The 22,219-nt window shown below is 43.1% G+C and overlaps 2 protein-coding genes across 7 annotated transcripts in view; both read left to right on the top strand.

Annotated features, from left to right (window-relative positions):
* The window catches only part of arhgef11 (Rho guanine nucleotide exchange factor (GEF) 11), a 35,583-nt gene extending 31,878 nt beyond the window's left edge, over positions 1-3,705 (top strand). For all 5 annotated transcript variants that reach the window (XM_075451869.1, XM_075451867.1, XM_075451868.1 and 2 more), the window contains 2 exons: positions 756-888; positions 1,317-3,705. In XM_075451869.1, coding sequence (XP_075307984.1) covers positions 756-888; positions 1,317-1,366 — 183 coding nt within the window. In that variant the 3' untranslated portion in view covers positions 1,367-3,705. The remainder of the gene's footprint in view (positions 1-755; positions 889-1,316) is intronic.
* A 1,533-nt stretch (positions 3,706-5,238) lies between these two features.
* Positions 5,239-20,319, top strand: LOC142368630 (vang-like protein 2). 2 transcript variants are annotated; one of them, XM_075450840.1, is made up of 9 exons: positions 5,239-5,457; positions 9,299-9,540; positions 11,033-11,156; positions 11,247-11,854; positions 14,715-14,851; positions 15,702-15,837; positions 18,019-18,265; positions 18,454-18,750; positions 19,257-20,319. In XM_075450840.1, the coding sequence occupies exons 2-8, from the start codon at positions 9,470-9,472 to the stop codon at positions 18,709-18,711; spliced, it is 1,581 nt and encodes a 526-aa protein (XP_075306955.1). In that variant the 5' UTR covers positions 5,239-5,457; positions 9,299-9,469; the 3' UTR covers positions 18,712-18,750; positions 19,257-20,319. The 2 variants fall into 2 exon arrangements, with proteins under 2 accessions (XP_075306955.1, XP_075306954.1); XM_075450839.1 differs by having other exon boundaries at positions 18,454-20,319.
* Positions 20,320-22,219: the final 1,900 nt, after the last annotated feature.

Raw genomic sequence — 22,219 nt, 5'->3', positions numbered from 1 at the left:
TTTTATCTTATTTGATTTTGTTGTAATTTATTGCTTTCACTGTTCCTTTATTGTTTTTCTTTGTTTTTACTTCTTCTTCTCTTTATTTATTACCTGCTGTAAAGCACTTTGGTACACCGTAAGGATTGTCTGTAAAGGGCTGTAGAAATAAAGTACATTTACATTTACATTTAACACAGAAAGCATGTGGAAACAACAAGCTCAGCTCCTCTACCAGGATCTGTTTACATGTGTTACAGTGAATTAATCCTGGTAAAGCAGTGCATTCAGGTTCAATAGAAACTAAAAGGTCAGACCGTGTCCTCGGCTACGGTTCCTTCCAGGAGTCTCAGCTGTTTCTTATGAACCGTCTCTTTAACAGTTTCCATGTACTCATATTTGTCTCATTAAATGATCTTCATTTCCTTATTATTGGTCGTTTTCTGCAAAACAGCAATTAAAAGAAGGTTGACAACTCAACTCGCACTCGAGGGCGAGGGAGTTACGCCATCGCCCCAGAAGCCGTGAATACGAAGCTCGTGTCTGGAGCGCAGCACTGGCCCTCAGATGTCCCTATGAAGCAGGAACACGTGGCGTCCAATCTAATCTATTTTAACAAATTCCTCAGCTTGTTTAGGAAGAAAATCCCCCGTCGCAATTGTTGCTTTGTATGTGCAGACTGCAGTTGGAGGGGTAACCTCAGAGTCTCTGAAAGTAAAGTTTTGTTCCTGTTTTATTACGTCACCTTTTTGGTTTGTATGTTCGTGTCTTTACAGGAAATCGAGAAGGCCCACCGTGATCTTCTGGAAACTCTCAGAGAGCCCACTGTCAGTCAGGAGGCAGAGGACCAAGCGTGTCGCCCGGCAACCGTCTCCAGGAAGCCCTCCATGGATCGTAGTTCCGGAGATGGTGAGTGTGCGGTGATTTTGCTCTTTAAACCTTTCGAAAACATCATCTGATCTGTTTTTTTTTGTTTGTTTTCTTTTAATTGACATTCAGAAACAAACATACATCTTGTATCTCTTGTCTGTCCTAAATGCCAAAGTGGTATTTTTGTTTTATGTCTAAACGATGAAAATAGAACCAAACAACAACAAAAAAAACACAAGATTATGTACAAAGTGGGGAGTGATCCTTTTTATATGGCACAGTTACTGATTTGTAAAAATAAAATCAGGCCTATGGGGCGTAACATAGTTGACCCAGTTTTCCCAATATGAGGCGAATTTCTCCAGTTTAAGATTAACAAATGCTGTTATTCTCTCCATTTTATATATGTCCATTGTGATGTCCATCCATATGTTGGCTGATCTCGTTTTTACTTCCAACCCAACCAGGTACAGAGGGAAGTTCAGCAGAACCCAAAATTCTATCAACTGGATTCTGACGCCACCGCAGGGTTCATTTACCTGCTGTCAGCTTATCTTGACACCCCCCCCTCCCTCAACACTACCCCCATTACCCCTCGCCCCCCCCTCATCCATGCTTCTGTTACCCTGGGATACCAAGGGCCCGGTGCAACTCCCTGAGGTCGGCACAGCCTCTGAGTTCCACCGAGCAGAAACTGAGGAAAAAGGATGACAAGTTGACTGGTGAAGAGGAGCGAAAAAAACTGGAAGGATGGAAAGTGCAGAAAAGACCAAGTTTGATATTTGTGAAGGAAAATGACTTGTATGTTTTGCTTTTTTAGAGCTGGTTGAAGGAACGGAGCAGAAAAGTGTTGAAATGTTCATTTAAGGAAATTCTCCGAGGGACCCGTCACCCCAGCACTTTACCCACGATGCATCTGTCATGTTGGTCCCGTTGCAGTGGACAGATCAGGTACTGGAAGATTCAGGCTGCATTAAGGGGGGAGGGCGACGCTTAGGCCCCCTCCCCCCGCCACTGTTTGCTTTACACTAAGTTCACCTGCCACCTCGGCCGAACGACTGTGTCTGTATGATTCAGGTTATTTGCACTGGGTAAGGAAACCGATGTCACACGCTCACACACACAAACGTCACTTCACACACTCACTGTCAGGTGTTCACTGTGGAAGAAATGCTCATTTAGTGCAGATACCGAAGCCTTCTTTTCAGCTATAAGAAGGCTGCTCACCACAAAGCTCAGGTTTGAGTTTGCTTGCTTTGGTTTTAAAACACAGACACTACCGCGCTGTTCACCCCTGAGATGCAGGCGGGTTTGGGATCGCCCAGCTGTGCTGACGGTGGAAAGCTGTTCAGGTTCAACACCTAAGTGTTAAAAACGCGGATTCAAAGAGAAACTTGAATTTTTATCACTCAAATTGTTGCCAAATATCACACTGACATTGCTTGACTGTGCATCCCTCAGCTCTCTCCACAGTGTCGAGGAAATGTTTAGTGAATTCCAGGAAAATTCTGTGAACCAGCAACTGATTCCCACCCAGTGAGCGCGCCCGACATGGCGTTCAGACCCTGCTTTCCCACATTCAGTCGGGCGTTTTTTCAGTGAGAAGCTCCACAGGACCAGTGAAACATGTAGTCTGACACACTTTGACACACTCGCTCACATGCCCCGTCAGCCTGCTAGCTTGGCTAATGAAAGCTGGAACAGGCCCTGTCCGCACGCAACAAAAACCCTCTGCTTGAAAGCTGACTAAAACTTTATATTCCACCAGTTTGTGTCTGAGCTGACAACAAGGCTCAGAAACACCAAGCTCCTCCTGCACATATGAACCTAAACACAGCTGGACAGACCCTGCTTCTACTCTGTGCTAAGATGGTATTTCCTGAGTCTCACAGGGTTTGGCTTCGTGCAGGTAGACTCTGAAAATAAAAATATTGGCCGTGGTCGCTGTTGTCATGGCGATTAGACCAAGTTAAGCTGGCTGAAGCTTTTTATGAAATGCACAGATGTGGAAGTACTCTTTGAACTCCTGGATTTTCTTATGAAGTATTAATTATCCTGGTTGAGGCGTATGTAACCAGTAAAGACTTGCACTAAAACCAAGTGTGTCCCCCACGTCCCCCGTCCCCCTCAAACTGCATCATTGTGGTACTAATCAGAAAGACGATATGCATTTAAACTGCTGCGTTTTTTTTCACCTTTGTTTTTAGCCTCTTTCATTCAAAAACACACTGGACTAATTGGATTTGAGCTGGTTTCAAATATAATGTGGGAGTTAATCAGCCTCTTTACCAGCTTGAAAACATGAGAATGCACTACCAACCCGAGGCAGTCGCGTTCTGACACACGAGCAGCCTCTCGCTGTGCAATCAAAGTGACGCGTTTCCGCCCGGTGGAAGGTTTTTAAAGCCCTCTGAAGGCTGTCGCATGTGTACAAAATGAAGAAACTGCACGGCTGACTGTCATAGCAGCTGACTCTCAGTGAACTTGGAAAGGAATAAGTTCTGAGATGTACAACAAACGTTCAACCAAAGTGAAATATTTCCTGGGAGGGGTCAAAGGGAACACTTTCTTCTTCTTCACATTTTGGCTGCTGATTTTCAAGCACCTCAGACGAGGACTGAAGTTGAGTTAACCCCCCCCCCGGCCACAACACTTCACCCTTTATCTTTAATTCAGCGCAGAAGAAGAACGCTTGATGGTCTGAGCGGGTTGAATCAGGATCTGTCAGAATCTTTCCAAGCATCTCTTTATTCCTTCCCCCCATCTGATGTTTTATTCTCAGTTTCTACCTCTAGACTTCTTCCCATCTTCCTTTTCACGCCTTCACCTTGTACGCTGACATCAGTGTTGTGGGGGGGGGGGGGGGATCCAACTGATTCCTTTTTGTCTTTGAATGTTGCACAAACGAAACTTCCCTGCACAGTGCAAACTACTGTATGCATAAACACATCTTTATCATCTCATTGTCTCTTAGTTTTGTGTCTTTGCTCACACGTCATATAAATAGAGATCAGACCCACTTGTTTTATATATATATGTTAATTTTTTTTTCTCTGTAAAGCCTTAGTCCTTGTATTTGATTTTATTTTTGTAGATATGATTAAAAAAAAAGGTTGTATAAATTATTTTCTCCTCCTTTGTTTTAAAGATTGGTGAGATTGTTAGCTGCACAGACGGTAAAAAAGATCTCGTGTGTATGATTCCTGTGTTTTGTGAGATTAAAAAGAAAGGAACTGGAGAAAGCAAATGGCTGGTGTTTAGTGTCAGAGTCCAACGTGTCTTGTTGATACACACAAACAATCACATTACTTTGTATTAACTAGCTCATTGTCTGTAGGCTTAAGACTGACTTCTGGTTATTGGCAAAGAAAAGTAAAAACTGGGGTTTAATTGATTGTTGTGTTCAGTGAAGCTGAAAACGAGACAAGTCTGTTCTAGTGGCTGCAATGAGACTGTTAATGGACCTTTAAAATAGAAGCAAAAAGTCAGTTCTTAGACAAAAAGCCAAAGTTTATTCTATAGCTGCTTTAAAACTAAAACCAAAGTGCCGAACAAGCCAAGCAAGTATGAGCATGATCGTTCAAAATGAAACGGCCATTCATCAGACAGATCAGTAAGATGTGCTGAAATAGAAAAACAGCGCTTGCATGGAAAAAAAAAAAAGCCAAGATACGCAACTCAATCAGGCCTAAAGCCAGCGAGAAGTAATAGATTTGAAAGAAGTCATAAAAGGTCTGAGTCACTGTGATATGACGAGGTTGAAGAGTATTGCAATAATCTAAACAAGAAGAAATAAAAGTTTGAAAGACTCTCAAAGCCCTGTAAAGGAAAGTAGGCCCTCAGCTTACTGAGGAGCCTTTGTGTTTATTACTGAAATAATCTGTGGAAGTTAAACAGTCAAAGATCTCAGCAGCTGGGGGACAGTAGGCATGTAGTGGGCCAGCTCCATAAGATAATCTGACTCCATCCCTGATCCTACGGCGCTAAGCCTGAATGGGAATGTGGCTCTTGTGTTTGATGACATTTTTTTTTTGTTTGTTCCACACTGTATTCCATTATATTCAAATATAACAGCAAAGACCTACTGCGCAGAAGCCCCTCCTGAAAACCTTGTTCTGACGTCGGTATAAAGGTACTTTTAAAGTTAAAGTTCAGCCCAGAAGTGGTTCTTGGACAGTGCTGAATGTGCATTGTTGGTGCAAACATCCAAAGGATTTTCAAGTTATTGAATCACCTTTGTGCCACTCCAGCATTCAGCTTTTATTGTCAAAGTCCATCCCGGAAGCTGTGCACGTACTCCATCTACCTTGACTCTTTATGGCTCCCATCCTGTGCCGGGCGCCCCCCCTCTTTCAGCTCAGCGGGACTTCGACACACAACAGATGCGCGGAGCCGGGATGATGTGCATGTCGCTGCCTGTGGTGTGTCTTTGGTGTTTCGTTTATATTTGCTTCTCAGTTGGAAGATAAACTCAACAACAGCCTGAGTGAGCGTGGAAGCTGCGGACGGATGAAAGTGGAAGGAAAGTGAAATTGTGAAGGAGTTTAGTTGGACGCAGCTCTTCGCTGCAGCTCTTTGTGCTGCAGCTTCTTCCTTCTGGGCAGAAAGGTAAGACTCCCGCAGGGATTAAGGCTGTTAAGTGTTTTTGTCTGTTCACGCGCACGCGGTGTGGAAACGCATAGGGGTTACTGCTTCGCCCCGACATTTAATAGATTTTTGGATAAATACAGAGAATTAATTCTGTTGTAATCTGCCTGTCAGGACTGATGAGCTGATATTGATTCTGCAGAGCTCAACCGTGGACGCGATCACCGGTGCGCACGCTCCTAAGTTTCCTTCTTATCGCAAGCCAAAGCTGCCATATCCACACGTCGAGAGCACGCGCTATATATCTTAACGATCGCGTTCTGTTTGCTTATATCACGCGTGGTATAAGGACACCCGTAAAAAGCGCCCCTTTTCCTCCTTACGGGACGCGCTGTATAATGCTTGAGCACGCGTGCCGAAATACACCACGCGTCCTCTAGATGCTGACCTCGTGACTGTAGGGTGTTTTTCTTCCCCAAGTTTTTAGCTTCTTGTCTTAAGCCCTGCTTTTAACATCTTGGTGTGCCTAAATTGCCTTGTATGTGTCTTATTATTTTATGCTACATAATTTTACCACGTGTTGGACATTGCTGTCAGTGTTGCAACTGCACACTGCGCCTATGTCTTTGTATATTATATATAATAAAACATAATAATCAAGGTGGAACATCCCCTGTGTAAAGGTAAGTTCAGTGTGGCACTGGCCATCTAGAGGACGCGTGGTGTATTTCGGCACGCGTGCTTAAGCATTATACAGCGCGTCCCGTAAGGAGGAAAAGGGGCGCTTTTTACGGGTGTCCTTATACCACGCGTGATATAAGCAAACAGAACGCGATCGTTAAGATATATAACGTGTGCTCTCGACGTGTGGATATGGCAGCTTTGGCTTGCGATACCTTCTTGACTTTTGCGCTTTTACGCACCGCGTGCCTTCAGGCTTCCTCAAATGGTGCTTCAGGTCGACTTTTCTCCCTGTGCTAACACGTTTGGGAGTTGTGTTTGCCGTGAGATCGCCAGTCTGTTGCCCACAGCGGCATCAGTTTGTGCTGGGTGTGTTTGCTTTGTCTCACGTGCCGCCTCGCTTTGTCCCAACGCGTGAAAACAAAGCGCTTTCATGGCTAAAGCTGACTTTAGCAGTAGTCATCATTTTGTTTCACCTTAAAACTTGCTGTGTATCTTTAATATTTAGGCCCCAAAGCCACGGCACTACCCCCTCTGAAGTAGTAAAGAGGCTGGAGCCACGCCTCGTTGAGGCCTGGAGGCCCCTGAGAGCCCCACAAGCAGGGCAGTGAGCCCTCAACCCCGCCTGACGGTGGAGAAACTATCATTTTCATCCAAAAACATGTCAGTAAGGGGTAAAAATCTCACCTGTTGACACGGACACGGAAGTCATTAAAATGTGGAATTGAGAGTGGATTGTTCAAGAATCTTTAGTGTCACTATGCAGGCATAATGAAATTTAGTGCAGGAGCTCTTGGCTTTGGATACACAAAAAATATAAAAAGATATCCAAATAATATACAAGAGAATAAAAATTGTGACTGGGCTAAAAAAAAATTTAAAAAAATAAATTGTCAGAATCACACTCTAAGACATAAAGATTTTTTTCAGACTGGTGTGTTAAGACCAACAATCTGTAACAGAACATTTTGCTGCACGTGGCACGCCTCCCATCCCGAGCTGAACATGGACTTCAGTGTAAATCAATCGGTTAGAAATCGATTCTGCCGCGGAGGCCTGTGAGCTGATCGATGGGATTGACTGTCTCCTGACAGAGTGGGAAAAACTCAGCTGGCTGTGTTTACGTTCACGCTTGGAGAAATCTGCTGGAACCCAGAAATCGCAACAAGTTTGCGTCTGCTGAGATGGATACTCAGGTCTCAGCTTTGTTCTGCTGTCATAAAAGAGCGTGGATATTCCCATTAACAGCTTCAAAGACATGCAAAGACTCTGCAGCCTGTAAACAATTGTTTGGCATGAGGATACTTAATCTGATGCTCTTAGAAATGGGAGTGAAAGAGGAAGAGAAAAGAATATGTGAGAGGGTTTGACTGATTAAATCACTACCAGCTGTTAGAAATGATGTTAGCTGAATTTCTGCTTTAACTTCCCTCTCGTGCTCGAGCTGCAGCAGGGATCTAAATATAATGTTTCACGCTTCTTTGGGGATTATGAGATGCAAGGTCATTGCGCTTTCCTTTTTTAACCAGAGAGCAAAGGCAGGGCTCTGCTTGATGTGATGCGACAGGCACTGCAAATATCTGTCGAACAGCTGTGCAAACGGAAGTTTTTTAGCTACAGATCAGAGATTCTGTTTTTCCGAAACTTTTGGCATTTTTGGTGCTGAAAATTGGAAATATATATATATATATATATATATACACTCAGTGTAATCTAACCACGTTCCCTGTGTTCTTTATTGCAGCAGATGTTGAGTAAATGTGATGAGGTGTTAAATTCTGCCTGAATCTTCATACAGGAGCTTCGACACATGCATCCCACTTCTCTCTTTTCAGAGATGACCGAGTTCTGACCTGTCCTCCTTCCTCATTTAATTTAAACCCTGTTGATTACTCGTTGGCTTTCTGATAGAGTTACAGTGAGGAAAGACAACACTCCTCTTTGAGGCGGCTGTTCAGCAACAGATAATTGTAAAGAGATGAGAAAACTGGTAAACTCCACGAAAAATATCCAAAAGAATGTTACAAAATTCAATTTTTTTTGTTATTTACTCTTTATTCTGACTCTAAAACTGAACATGGACAAGTAGGAATTAAGGACTCCGGTAATGCTGCACATCCAGAACACGAAAATGAATGCATTATTATGGACTCTTGCACCTGAAATGTTTACAGCCTTGAGCTCCTGCTAATGTAGAAATCCATGTGCGAATCACATGAAATCCCTTAGTGCAATGTGAAGTGTCTAATATAGACAGTGGAGGTCACAGCACAAATAAGAGAGCACGAGGAGATTCATTATTGGGTTAGAAGTCTACTTGTTCTGCGGCCAGTTGGTAATACACCCCGGAGAAAACAACTCGGCTCCTTCCAGTTGAAAACTAAAAGTGGAGAGCAGAAACTGGTTCAAAATATCTTTTAAATGAAGTCAGAATCGCGGCCTGCTGAATGGAGTGTGTGTTTTTGTCTTCTGAGGTGTGGAGGAGACGGGGTGCTGGGTTGATGTTCTGGTCACCATGACAACTATCCCCCTCTTGTCTTTTCTCACCCCTAGACTCCCATTCATGACCATTGTGGTGGCTAAGCTCCGTTGCCCTGGGAGACCACAGGGGACAGTTGGGGAATGCGGTGTCTGTGCAAGTGTGTATCGCACATCTAATAGTGACAAACGCTGCAGAAATGGACCAGTCTGAGGAGAAAAAAAAAAAAAAAAAAGGATATTGCACGTTGTTAATTTGGGTAAATCTCACACTGAGAATCTTTGAGAAGATTTTTCTGGTGCTCGGCCTCCTCTACTACACGTCCTGGACACGGGAGACTTGAAGCTCAGAATGGAAGATGGTGAAGTTTCCCTTTTTTGGCTGAGAACATACTCTGGGTCAGACGGCTCGCGGTCGCTCATAAAAACTCTCAAAGCCAAAGAATGGGCTTAGCTGTGTCCTGTGCAGACAACACGCATACTTCCACCCGCTGCGGAGTGCCAACTTTTTAACAATGCTGTCTCTCTTCTCGTTGCTGTTGCTTGGTATTTGTCCCTTTTGAGACGATTTTACATGTCTCACATGACAAATTATCTTCTTCCTCTCCTCCCTCTCCTCGTCCCCCATCGCCCTCTGCTTTCTCACATGGTCTTTAACTCATCTTTCACTTTGCCCCCCCCCCATCCTTCTTTCTGTTCCCAGGCCTTCAAGATAGATTCCCTCAGAAGTAAAGTGGACTTGCTGCGTCTTCCTCTGGCTCTTACGTCCAAGTCCATCTGCAACCGCAAGAGCCAGTTGGGTTTGGTCTGGGAGAAGGGCGGCGGCTCGGGGACGGGAGTGGCACTGAAACTCCGCCCACCGCTGGCCTCTGACATGGATAACGAGTCGACATACTCGAGCTACTCCTACAAGTCGTCCCACTCGCGTAGTTCCCGCAAACACAGGTAGGAGATCATCATTACTTTTATACTATTATTAATCCGGTCTTTATTTTATTTTATTTATTTATTAATTTAATCCGGAATTTATTTATTTATTTATTTAATCCAGTCTGTATTTTATTTAATTTAATTTAATTTGTTTATTTTTTAAATTTAGTCCGGTCTTTATTTATTTATTTATTTATTTAATCCGGTCTTTAGAGTCCAGCATGAAACATTTAAACAGGTCTGCTGGCAGAACCAAAAACATAATATTTATGTTTCAGTTAATGTCGAGTCCTGTGAAAATAACAATAAAAAATTAGCTCGGCGGTAACTGGCATGTAGCATCATCATGTTTCTGCAGTAGCTCCGACAGGACATAACGAAAACTGTCTCTTTAAAAATCTTTTTTATGTTTTTTTTTTTTACCATGTAGTTACTCCTAAACTCTTTGAAATGGAGAATAACCTGAGGGTATTCAGGTTCTGCCACTAGATGTTACCAAATCCTACATTTTGCTCCTTTTAAAATGTGCAACGTGTCCAAATACAATACATTTATAAAGAGCTGAATGTTTGTGGCACATCCATAAGGTAATCTTACCTGGGAGCATGTTTATTAAGTGTAAACAAGATGAGATTATTCACTTATAATTAAAAAGAGGAAGTTAATCTCTCTTTGTCTACACTGCAAAGTTGATCTTCAAGTACTTTAAGCACTTTAGCTGAAGTCTCTCAGAAGTCTCTCGGGTTTTTATCTCTTCCTAAAAACGAACAATCAAGAATGATTTGAGGATAAAAAAAAAAAAAACCTCTAGCAAAAGAAAGTAAAGAAAAACAAATTGTATAAAGATGGTTAAGATAACTAAATAACAGTTGGATGTGTGTATAAGCAATAATTCCTGTGGTCATGAACTGGCCATCGCAGGAGAGGATTTTTCTTCTTTGAGTCATGTTTGCTCGTAGAAGAGAAAACCCTTCACTACAAATCATTTAACAACATTTTCCGAAGCCTCTGGCTCTGCTGCAGTTCTGTGCAACAGTCTTCATCCAGCCCCCCGTTTCTTTACATGAAAGCCGGACTTTCCTGTAATCTTTTAAAGTGGTCTTAAGTCATAGTTCTCCAGGCTTTCTGAAGGTCTCTCAAAGCTTTTGGCTGTTTTTTCAGTCCAGTCCTTTTAACTGATCATTCTCAGAGGAAGGCTACTTCACACTAAGCATAAAAAGACAGAAAAAAGACTCCTAATTCAACTAATGAACCAGTGTTGTGTCAACATAACAGACAAATTAGCCAGGAACCATGTTTCCCTCACAATAGTATGTGCAGAAATGAGGGGTTTCCACAGTGCTGTATGATTCATCGCATAGCAAGTGCGACATAATTAATTCAGTTGCTCATGAACAGTAAATTATCCAATAAAAATAGGATACATGTAGATAATTTGGCTGCCGAAACATGAAGTATGTCATAATGAACGTTTGCCTCAGGATTGATAACTCTTCCTGACTTCCAGAGAGAGAAGAGACAGGCATCGCTCAAAGAGTCGAGATGGCGCCATCCGTGGGGACAAATCTGTGATCATCCAGGCTCCGGGGGAGCCGCTGCTGGACGCAGAATCGACCGTAGCAGACGACAGGGTCTGAGTTTAACTCACTCCTTCTCCTCTGCACCTGTCTTACACATGGCCTCAGCGTTACTAACACCTGCCTGCTCAAATTTCTCCTCAGGATGACAACTGGGGCGAGACCACCACGGTGGTCACTGGCACCTCTGTGGACAGCGTGTCCAACGAGGACCTGACGCGGATCTCTAAAGACTTGGAGGATTCTTCCCCTCTCGACTGCCGCCGTTACATCAGCCCCGTTCTGGGTGCCGTTTTGGGGCTCTTCTCCCTCGTCACTCCTCTGGCCTTCCTGGTTCTCCCACAGCTCCTTTGGCGGGACACTCTGGATCCTTGCGGAACGCCGTGCGAGGGCCTTTACATTTCTCTGGCCTTCAAGCTGCTGATCCTCCTCATCTCCACATGGGCGCTGTTTCTCCGCCCGCCCCGAGCCTCTTTGCCGCGTTTCTTCGTCTTCCGCTGTCTGCTGCTGGCCCTGGTCTTTCTCTTCGTGGCATCTTATTGGCTCTTCTATGGGGTCCGGGTGCTGGAGCCCAAAGAGACGGACTACAGGGGGATTGTGGGATATGCAGCTTCTTTGGTGGACGCGCTGCTGTTCATTCAGTACCTGGCTCTGGTGCTGTTGGAGGTCAGACATTTGCAGCCTGCCTTCTGTCTAAAGGTTGTTAGGACCACGGACGGAGTCAGTCGCTTCTATAACGTGGGGCATCTCAGGTTAGTGTTTGTCAAACATCAGAAATGTCTTTTTTTGTTTTTTGTTTTGCATGTGTGTCGTTGGCCTTGTTCGTTTATTTTTAGGATATCTTAAAGGATAAGACCGGTTTTTTGACTTTGGGCCCTTGATTTCACATTATAACATGATGTTCTACTCACCCCTGCTTGTTGTTGAACATTTGGAGCTGTTCCGAAGATATTCGCGAGGCGTCTGGCTGCTCTCTTGAGATATTCGGCCATGAAACGGTTTCCTATGGGCAAGCTCATACAGACACAAACTATGCTGTTTATAATTTATTAATTACTCTACACTAGAACTGATAACGTGGAGGTGCGTCGCTTACTTAAAAAAATCCGGGTTATTGTAATTTTGATTTTTTTTGTCGTAAAGTGGGTGTTACTGACGTCCTCGTCGTGCTACTGCCACAGACAGCCCACAGACCTGCTGCCTATTTATTCATTCGGCTAAAATTCAAAATTAGTAACCCGGATTTTTTTAAGTAAGCGACGCACCTCCACGTTATCAGTGCTAGTGTAGAGTAATTAATAAATTATAAACAGCATAGTTTGTGCCTGTATGAGCTTGCCCATAGGAAACCGTTTCATGGCCGAATATCTCAAGAGAGCAGCCAGACGCCTCGCGAATATCTTCGGAACAGCTCCAAATGTTCAACAACAAGCAGGGGTGAGTAGAACATCATGTTATAATGTGAAATCAAGGGCCCAATGTCAAAAAACCGGTCTTATCCTTTAAAAAACGTAGATGAAATACCAGTAAAACCCTCATTTTTACCCTCTAGAATTTACGTCCAATTTGATTTTATATTAAAATGACAAAGTTTTTTTTTAGAATTTTCTTATGTATCGTATGAAGATTTGTTTTTTTTTCTGTGCATTGGGTCTGAGGTCTTTTAAAATGTCTGAAACGGCTACCTTTGACAGTCCTCTTTGACAGCTGCGGTACAGTTTTGCACCACCGTGCAAATGTAAATTTGGAAACAAATAACCCGTAATAATCCAGTTATTTTTAGGCAGTCTTGTCACACATCAGGCATTCAACTGACCCAGGCTGGTAAGATACTGCACCACAGATAAGTAAGCTGCAGCAACAGACTGCAGGCATGAACCCTTACTGAACCAGGAAAGTTTTTAGAGGCTAACATTAGGAAGTGATTCTGGTTAACAGTTAACCATAGTTTACAAGAAGGGTTTGGGTGGGACTGGGAAAACGATATCAAAGAAAACTCCATCAAGAAGGAAGATTTCTTAATTGGGAAGGTTTATTAAGCCTTAACTTGGCTCATTTCTTTCTGAAGTCGAGCAAAATGTAACTAACTGCTGAGGATAAACTGATCCTAACAGCGAAGCTCAAAGCACGAGTAAGTGGGTCGGAGTAAAATCTGAGGTGCAGCAAATGCAGCGTTTTAAGGTAGGTGGAGATAAAGATGAGGACACTGGAGAATTCTGCTCTGAGCTGGTACCGGGATTTAACAATACCCTGCAAATCTCACTAAATTAGACATTTGTAGGTGACCCCCAAACAAAGGGACCCTGTGCTGTTACGTCAGAGCAGTGTTAATTTCGTCAACCAGGACGATGACGAAAATATTTCGTTAACGCCCCTTTTTCCCGTGACGATGACGAGACGACGACGCACAAAATTGCTTCCAGAAAATAAAAACATGACGAGAATAGAAAATTATTTTCGTTAACGAGACTTAAGACGAGACGAAATTTACAAGCGATGGAACAATGGACATTAAAAAATGTAATTGTTTATAATTAATTTGTAATTTGTAATTGTTAATATAAGTGTTTCTTGAACTTCATAGAAGATTACGCGCTGTTGCCCTGTTTGTCCCTGCACGGCGCCTGTCCCACAGTGCCTCGCGCGGCTCAATCAGTACTGTAGTAGTTCAGTGAGTCGAGTTCAGTTGAGTTTAGGCCCTTCCCATGTCAAGTAACGTAGCCGGTAGCTAGCTATAACTTAACCGTAGCTAGTTCAACTTTGCAGTCCAGTCATGGCGTCGGGCTCGGATACCGGTGTACGGTTTGTTGGAGTTGGGCGAAAACAACGCCTGGATGTGTGGAGCCATTTCGTTTACAACTTGAAGGACAACAAAACAACCTGCATGATAATGATTGATCATGCCGCCGTGTGTGGAGAAGTTCTATTATGTACAGTGTTGACTAAAATGACTAAAATGTGACTAAGACTAAAACTGATTTTCCACATTGTGACTAAGACTAAGACTAAATTTAAAAAGCTGACGAAATTAACACTGCGTCAGAGGCTGAGGCGTTGTCATAAAAAGAATACCACTTGAGTTATTTTACTCATTGAAACCTGAAAGATGTGTGTAGAGAAAGTCTAGCAGTTCTGTAGGTGTTGCTGCTTTCACTCTGGGCTGGCTGTGACAGAACTGTAGAGTTCTGCATCTGCAAGTCATAGCAACTGTGCAGCTGCAACCACATGCAGGTCGCAGGGGAACATAACCCCACACTGTGTTCGCCTTTTCTGTATTTATAGTCAAGTTAACGTCTTTCTTTTCCTTTTTTACTGTAAATGGGACGTATTCATGGATCGTTTATCTGTTATCTTACTGTTCTACAAATACAAAGTAACAGTATTCCCATACAGTCCACATTAAAGTTGCATACACGTGCACAGGAACTCTTTGGCTTTCAGGTCTGAGAGCTTATTATCATTTCTCACAGTGTTGCAGTACAGCAGATGTTTTTGTTCTCATTGGTGGTCATGGACCTGTTTGGTTGTCAGGGAATGGTGCATGCTGATAACAAGTCGGTGCTGTGAAATATAGCTGACTGAACAGTTCTTCCTCTTTGTGGTGCCATGCAGCATCCAACGGGCAGCAGTGTGGGTTCTGGACCAGTATTACAGCGACTTTACGGTCTACAACCCTGCACTGCTGAACCTGCCCAAGTCCATCCTCACCAAGAAGCTTTCTGCCTTCAAAGTCTACAACCTGGAGGAAGGTACATGCATATTTTCTTCTCTTCCTCGGAGCAATGTTCATGAGTTAAAACGGCACATATAAATGGTCAACTGGCAACTTGGATGATCACAGTACTGAATCTGGGACATCTGGACCTCTTTTATCACATTAGTAATAAAGAATAACTACGTTGCTCTGATCAGATACTGATATGAAATGTTGGGACCAGGTTAAGGATGCATTGGTGGTAATCCACTCCATGAGCACATTTCCACAGCAGTAGAACAAAAGAAATGACTGTTAGTCACGCCATAACCAGAGCAAATCAAGCTTCTCCAAACCAGACTCGCACGCCCAGATAAAGTGGTTTGCAGCTTGATTTCCCCCTCGATGTAAGAAAAGTAAAGCAAATCAGCGTTTATTCATACAATCAAACCCCAAATAAAGCTGCTCTGATCCACATATTTTTCTGTTTCTTTGGTTAGACGGTTAAACGCTTCGGAAATTGACTGAAAATCATCCCATTAAGACAACTCACTTAAAGCAAACAGTCAACATCAGTCAGCAGCTTGATTAGGCTCCCGTACATTTATACTTTGGACAAAGGACTGTGGCCCAGTGAACCCTTAGGAACCTGCGTCACACAGTTTAGGGATTTTTCAGCAATTGAATCACAAACAGAAATCAGTTTCCATATTTATTTATTTTTTTTGTACGTAGTGCTTATTATCGGCCTGCAAAGGCAGCATGCACCGCTTTCTCTGACATTTATACGACAAGCTCCTCAGGGTTAAATGACCTAACGCTAACCCGAGCTGGGACCATGGCTCACCTCAACTGTTCACATCTGTTGGATGGATCGTCTTAAACTTCAGTGTTTTTGTCCACAGAGAACAGCACCAACAACTCCACGGGCCAGTCGAGAGCCATGATAGCAGCCGCCGCTCGGAGAAGAGACAACTCTCACAATGAGTACTACTACGAGGAGGCAGAGGTGGAGCGGAGGGTTCGCAAACGAAAGGCCAGGTAGGCTTGTTATGGGCTGTTATGGTGCTCCTTTCATGCTCGGGTTTCTGTTCCCGTTTGTACAGCAGAGCTTTTAACCACTTAATAGTGACGACATCGGGGGGCATGTCGCACTCTGCAGGCTGGAAGGAGCTCTCTGTTGATGCTCGCTCTGTTTAAAACTAATGGAAGCCAGAAATGGTTTGCTGGATGGCACGAAGGTTTGGCAGCTTTATAAATACAAAGCTCCCCTTGATGCCCAAGTATTGCTTGCTTATTTATTTTTGTTAAAATACTTCATACATTTATTTATATGTATACATTTACTATATACATGCATAATAATGCCAAACCTGACGGGCGGACATCTGTAGAAGGACTAAACAGAGATGCTGCGACCTCTGTGGGAAAGATATGATAATGCAATGCAACATTGTCAGAGTTGAGGCCTGTCTCACATCTTCTGGAAGGCTGTTCCAGTTTTTAGGAGCATCAAACTGAAACGCAGCCTCAGCTTGTTTAGTCCTGACTCTGGGCACCAGCAGGAGACCCCTCCCTGAGGTTCTCAGAGCCCGAGTTGGTTCATATGGCTCTAACATGTCAGAGATGTACTTTGGCGCTTGACCATGAAGAGACTTGTACACAAGCAGAGCTGTTTTAAAGTCTATTCTCTGAGCGACAGGAAGCCAGTGCAGAGACCTGAGCACTGGACTAATATGCATGTGTCAGGGTGAATGTGTGTGCATGGAAAGCAAAGTATATGGTATAGTTCTTACATGAAATGTGCTCAATCATGGCTGGAGAGGGCCACCACTGGCTCCCAGGGCGCTTTGCCTAGGGCATGGGGGTGTCCACTGGCCCACGTTGGTTGGCTGTCTGGGGTGCCTGGTCTTCTCGGGTGTCCAGCGGGCCTCTGCTGGGGCGTTGGGTGGCTCTAGGACTTGCTTGACTCATGCCTGGGCGGCTGGAGCTGGTGGGCTGTCGCCCCCTGATTCCGGGGGGCGTCTGCCCTGTGACCTCGGGGGCCTTCCTCTGCTGTCTTCTGGGTGGATGTGTGGTTTTTGCTCTGTGGGGCCTGCTGGCAGCCTGGGTCTTTGCACAGAGTTTAAGAGGAAGGCCGTTTTGTTTCATATGGTACTGTGGGCTCACTGAAGTAACATGACAGCCTGCCAGTACTGGGCTTCACTGCTTATGTTAAAAACATTTCATTGATGTCTATGAGTACTGTTTTAGTAATGGTGGGCAACCAATCAGCGTACTTTTACATAATTTCATTTCAGGATTGATTTTAAGGTTCTTTTAGTTATTTATAAATGAGCCCTCGCGGACCCTGAGGTCCTCTGGTACCGGCCTTTTAGTTGTTCCTAAAGTTCGAACCAAAACTTATGGTGAGACGTCGTTCCACTATTATGGACCTCATCTGTGGAACAGCCTGCCAGAGAACCCCAGGGCTGCAGAAATGTTGATGTTTTTAAAAAGAGGCCCAAGACCTACCTTTTTAGTTTAGCTTACAGCTGAATTTTATTTAATTTATTTATTATTTTTATATATATTATTTTATATGTTTATTTAATTATTTATTTTTAGTTTGTTTTGTTTTAGTTTACATTTTATCTATTCATCCATTATTTAAAATATCTATTTATTTATTATTATTATTATTATTATTATTTTTTAATTATTTGATTATATACTTATTATACACTTATTTATCCAGTGTTTTTCCTCATGGGATCTTCCACACCGGGATCCCCAAGATACTGTTTCCTCACTTCAGCGTCAAGCCAGATTTTAATGTTGATTGTTGTTGATATTGATGTTGCTCATGTTGGAGGGGGGGGGGGGGTGGTATGCGTGCAGTGTGGTTGTCGGTGTGATGTTGTGTGTGTGATTTTATGCATGAATTGATTTGATTATTGATTTTATTATGTAAAGCACTTTGTGCTGCTTTTTAGTATGAAAGGTGCTATATAAATAAAGTTTGATTTGATCATTACACAATTCCTGCAGTGTTTGAAAATGAGTTCTTTCTGTTGTTATAAGAAATAAGAAGTTCCTGCGGTCCAGAAATGCTCAAAGGTTGGGGTCATGATAGATGTAGTCAGTGCAGCGTCTTCACATTCTCTTAAAGCTCCAACATTAATGCCGTACTTTTTATATAAAACACGTTGGAATCATTCATGCTTTCCTGTGTCTCCACAGATTGGTGGTGGCTGTTGAAGAAGCCTTCACCCACATCAAGCGTCATCAGGACGAGGAGACGGTTGCTTCTTCACCCAAACACCCGCGGGAAGTGATGGACCCCCGGGAGGCTGCTCAGGCCATCTTTGCACCCATGGCCCGGGCCATGCAGAAGTACCTCAGAGCCACCAGGCAGCAGTCCTACCACACCATGGAGAACATCATCAACCATCTGCAGTTCTGCATCACACACAGCATGACCCCCAAGGTTAGGAGGGTTCTTTTAATCATTTATGAGCGTATTTTAGTTTCCGTGAAGACGCGTGAATGCAAAAAGCCTTCAATTTGGTTTAAAACCTGCAGTACAGACTTTATAGCTGCGAAGAATTCAGTTCTACTCGTGTCTAAACTGCGTCAGATTCACTGTCGACACGTTTTTCTTTTCTGTCTTTGAAGGCTTTTCTGGAGCGTTACCTCACCCCAGGTCCCACCCTGCAGTATTTGGACCACAACAGGGGGCGCCAGTGGACACTAATAAGCGAGGAGCCAGTGACGGCGTCCCTGCGCCAGGGGCAGGTCTTCAGCTTGAAACGCCTCGACTTCGCACTGGTTGTCACAGTAACACCCCTCCCCTTCCTGCGCCTGGGCGAGGAGTTTATTGACCCCAAAAGCCACAAGTTTGTGATGAAGCTTCAGTCAGAGACATCTGTGTAGAGGAAGGTGGTGGCAAATCAGAGATGCTAAACTTCCAAGGTATCTTTTTCGTACCATTTAGCATTACATCGTTATTTGAGGTGTTTATTATCAGTGGATGAAAGCTTACAGGGTTAGAATATAAGCTCAAACAGGAAAAGAGAGGGCCCAGGCAGCAGATCCGGTCCCTGTCCTTGTTCCTCTTTGGTTCTTGTGAACAGAGGACAAAAAAAAAAAGAAGAGACTTGTTTCTGTAAGCGCTGAGTGTTCACAGCTGATAACGCATTGTGGGCTTCCTCTTCCCTTCACAGCTGGGGATACTGTTTTTTTAGTAGTGTTTTTTATACAAATGTAAGTGTTTTGATGGGTAAAAAGAAAGTTATTTTGATTTAAAATGTCCAACTCGGTCAATACACTGTTTTTCCCTTTTTGTAATTGATGCATCTGTTTTATTTTCTACACAATTTAAGATGATATACTTGTATTTAAGAAGTCCTGTTTTATGTGCTATACTGCTTTAGAGGCTTTTCTTTCTGATACTGATCTTAGTTCCTTATTCCTTTCAGCTTTTTGCTGCAGATTTGGCCTTTACAAGCAGAACCAAGTAGTGCATAAAAAAGCAGCTGAAAGGCTTTCTGGCCTTTTCTGACCTTTACGACCTGTTTCACTGTCCGATCAACGGGAGGCAAAACTGCTTCTGACGGGCTTCCTGGGTTTTGACTCCACTGAACCAAACAGCAGGACATCACACGTTAAAGGATTGTTTGAGGGCAAAGACGTGGTTTTAGAGTCCGAATTAACACCAAGGTCATTTTAGAATATTTTAAGCCAGATTTAGATCGAAGCCACTGGAGTTTAATCGCTGGTAAACAGTCTTTATGTGTGAATGCTCTGAAGACCAAATATCCGGCATGTTTGATATTGAGCAGATTTTGACTGATTCCTCTGAGAAACCACCAGCTCTGAATCCCCAGGATCTGCTCATATCATACTGTAATGTTAATGACTAGAGAGAGGCGTAGCTCCTTAACAACTGGAACTGCTTGATAGAGATGTGATGAGTCGCTCTTTCCAAGTTTATCCAGCCTCCTACTTCACAGTACCTTGGAAGTGGGGTGTTGGAACTCTTGTGTGCTTCGTTTTTGCTGTTATTAACATCCAATCTCATCAGAAAGTGTATAGTTCACTCAACGTGAGACATAAATGAACGAGTAATGGTACCAGTACTTTGTTTTATGTTTTATATCCTGCATCCATCCATTCGCCATATCAGCTTACTCTAATGATTGTGAATTTTAGGGTCAATGAACCGAACACGCATGTTGTTAGAAGGTGGGAGGAAGCCGCACATGTACAGGGAGAACATGCAAACTCCACGCAGGACAGGCCCAGTTCTTTCTGTGAGGTGATGGTGCTAACCACCGCACGCACCACCTTTCAGGCGTCAGAAATGTCCCTTTTTCCATTTATGATTGAATGCACCATCAGTGCAGAGTTGTTGCATTCATTACAAAAACAAACAGTGGGGACATATGGGGCTAATAAACACGTTTTTAATGTTGAGCGTAAAGAAAACGCAGAAGAAATGAACGATGGGGGAAGTCCCGGGTGACGGAGGAATTACAAAATGAGTTCAGTGGTGTCATTGAACAGGCCGTTACATTCTGCGGCGCATTTTTCAACAACTCGGGCCGTAAGTACTCACGACTTGCTATGAGATTATGGAAGAAAAAGATGTGCTTTTGTGTTATTTTGACCACAACACGCCACAGACATTTCATTGAGACCTCAGGAAATGGTCAGCTCATGAAAAAAGGGTATAATGTTGAAGAGAATTACCTCCAGCCACAGATCACTCCTGTGGTGCAAACACACAGCGACTTCGGTGTCAGTGTCGGGGCCTCACAGATATAGAAAAAAGTATTTATGGCTGAGCACCGCTGGACCAGCGACATAAAGTCGGGAAACTTCCCAACACCCAAAGGGCCTCGAAAGGGCACGATTTATCTCAACATTTATTGGCTCTAAGGAATTCGATCTGTTGCAGATGAGGCAAAATATCCCTTTATAATAGATCCCTCTTACATCAACTGGAATCCTAAGTAATGCAATACCTTAAGCTGAAAACTAATCTCACATATGGACACATGCTTAGCACTGAATTGCTACAATAACAATTTTCAGTTTAGAAGTTAAAGTATCGATTTTCTTACGTCAGAACCAGAAATGCTGTCTCTTAAACGGCCCTTTTATACAGAACATCTTGAAGTAACCCATTATTTTCAATATCTTGCGCCATGGTCCAAGTCTATGACAAATAAATACCCCCCCCCCCCGATTACCACTATCCGAGAATGATAAGAGTGTTTATCTGCTAATTGGCCCATTCAAGGTCTCCTTCCTCTTTGCACTAACACGGCTTGTGCTGGCCATTTTTTTTTTTTTAAGAAATCAAACTTTAACATTTTTTGTAAAAATCTAAAAGTTTGACAGCCTTGGGAAAGATTGTTTCATTCATCCAGGAAACCAGCCCTAAAGGCGTAATGACACAGTTTAACTGGAAGACCTGAGACTAGTGGCTGGAAGGTGCATTGATTGGGTGAATAAGTGTGCGGAGGCGGAGACTGTGTGGGCCCTGTGCTGTGTGTCAGTGACAACCACAGTGGAAAAATACTAAGATTAGCTGCTCTTTGAGGACATTTAAGAACTTAAACAATATGGACGGTTTCTCTTTAACCTGTGATAGTTATGTAATGTTCAGATATTTGCCAAAATAAAAGTGTATCCACCAACCAATTACTTTTGATAGATTTGCCGGTGCTAAACTAACAGGTAAATGTATTAATTGTTTGTGTCAGACTGTCTTGACTAATAATGAAGCTGCTGTATCTGTTTTGGGTTGTGATAGACGTGCACATTGGTGTGTTTTTTAACACTTCAGATTGTTGTGTGCCTCACACGCTTGTACACTAGAATGCAGTTTCGTAAGTACGCATTTTCCTGTTGTGCTTACACTAAAACTCAGCTAATGCGTTTCAGAAGGAAGATTACTTTCTGCTACACCATCTGTAGGAGCTCAGTTGAAGCAAAATGTTCTTAATAAATTATCTACTTTCCTTACGGGTCATAAGATGTCTGTGTTCTTGTTTCGCTGCGAAAAGACAGGAAGTGAAAGCATGTGACATGCAGAGGTGTCAAACGTCATGCCTGCCGAACAAGCTAAAGAAAAAGTTCCTAAAATGATATGAGATGTGGAAGAAACTGTGAATGTAGCAACAGGTGTTTTCCTTTGTAGAGATGGGGAAAATACAATAATCATTTCAAAGAAATGTCACATTTGACTCTGTGGTTTGCATTTAAAGGGGAAATGCATATTTTCCAGCCTGTCATATATTAATTTGACCCATTTAGTTTTGTGACATCCCCCTGTATTGTCTTATCTCTCCAGATGTGCTGCGAAACTGGACTGTGGTTCTTTAAAGAGACATTTTTGCAGCTCTTCTACAATTCAGCTTTTTTTTTTTAATGT

Source organism: Odontesthes bonariensis, chromosome 19, assembly GCF_027942865.1.
Source record: "Odontesthes bonariensis isolate fOdoBon6 chromosome 19, fOdoBon6.hap1, whole genome shotgun sequence".
Taxonomy (NCBI): domain Eukaryota; kingdom Metazoa; phylum Chordata; class Actinopteri; order Atheriniformes; family Atherinopsidae; genus Odontesthes; species Odontesthes bonariensis.
Note: the sequence above shows the minus strand (reverse complement) of the source record. Positions and strands in the feature narration are given on the sequence as shown.

Excerpts from the sequence above, each read along its gene's own strand:
- LOC142368630 (XM_075450840.1), top strand. The coding sequence starts at position 9,470 with ATGGATAACGAGTCGACATACTCGAGCTACTCCTACAAGTCGTCCCAC. Across the intron at positions 11,157-11,246 it reads CGACCGTAGCAGACGACAGG|GATGACAACTGGGGCGAGAC; the intron begins GTCTGAGTTTAA and ends ATTTCTCCTCAG. Across the intron at positions 11,855-14,714 it reads TATAACGTGGGGCATCTCAG|CATCCAACGGGCAGCAGTGT; the intron begins GTTAGTGTTTGT and ends GGTGCCATGCAG.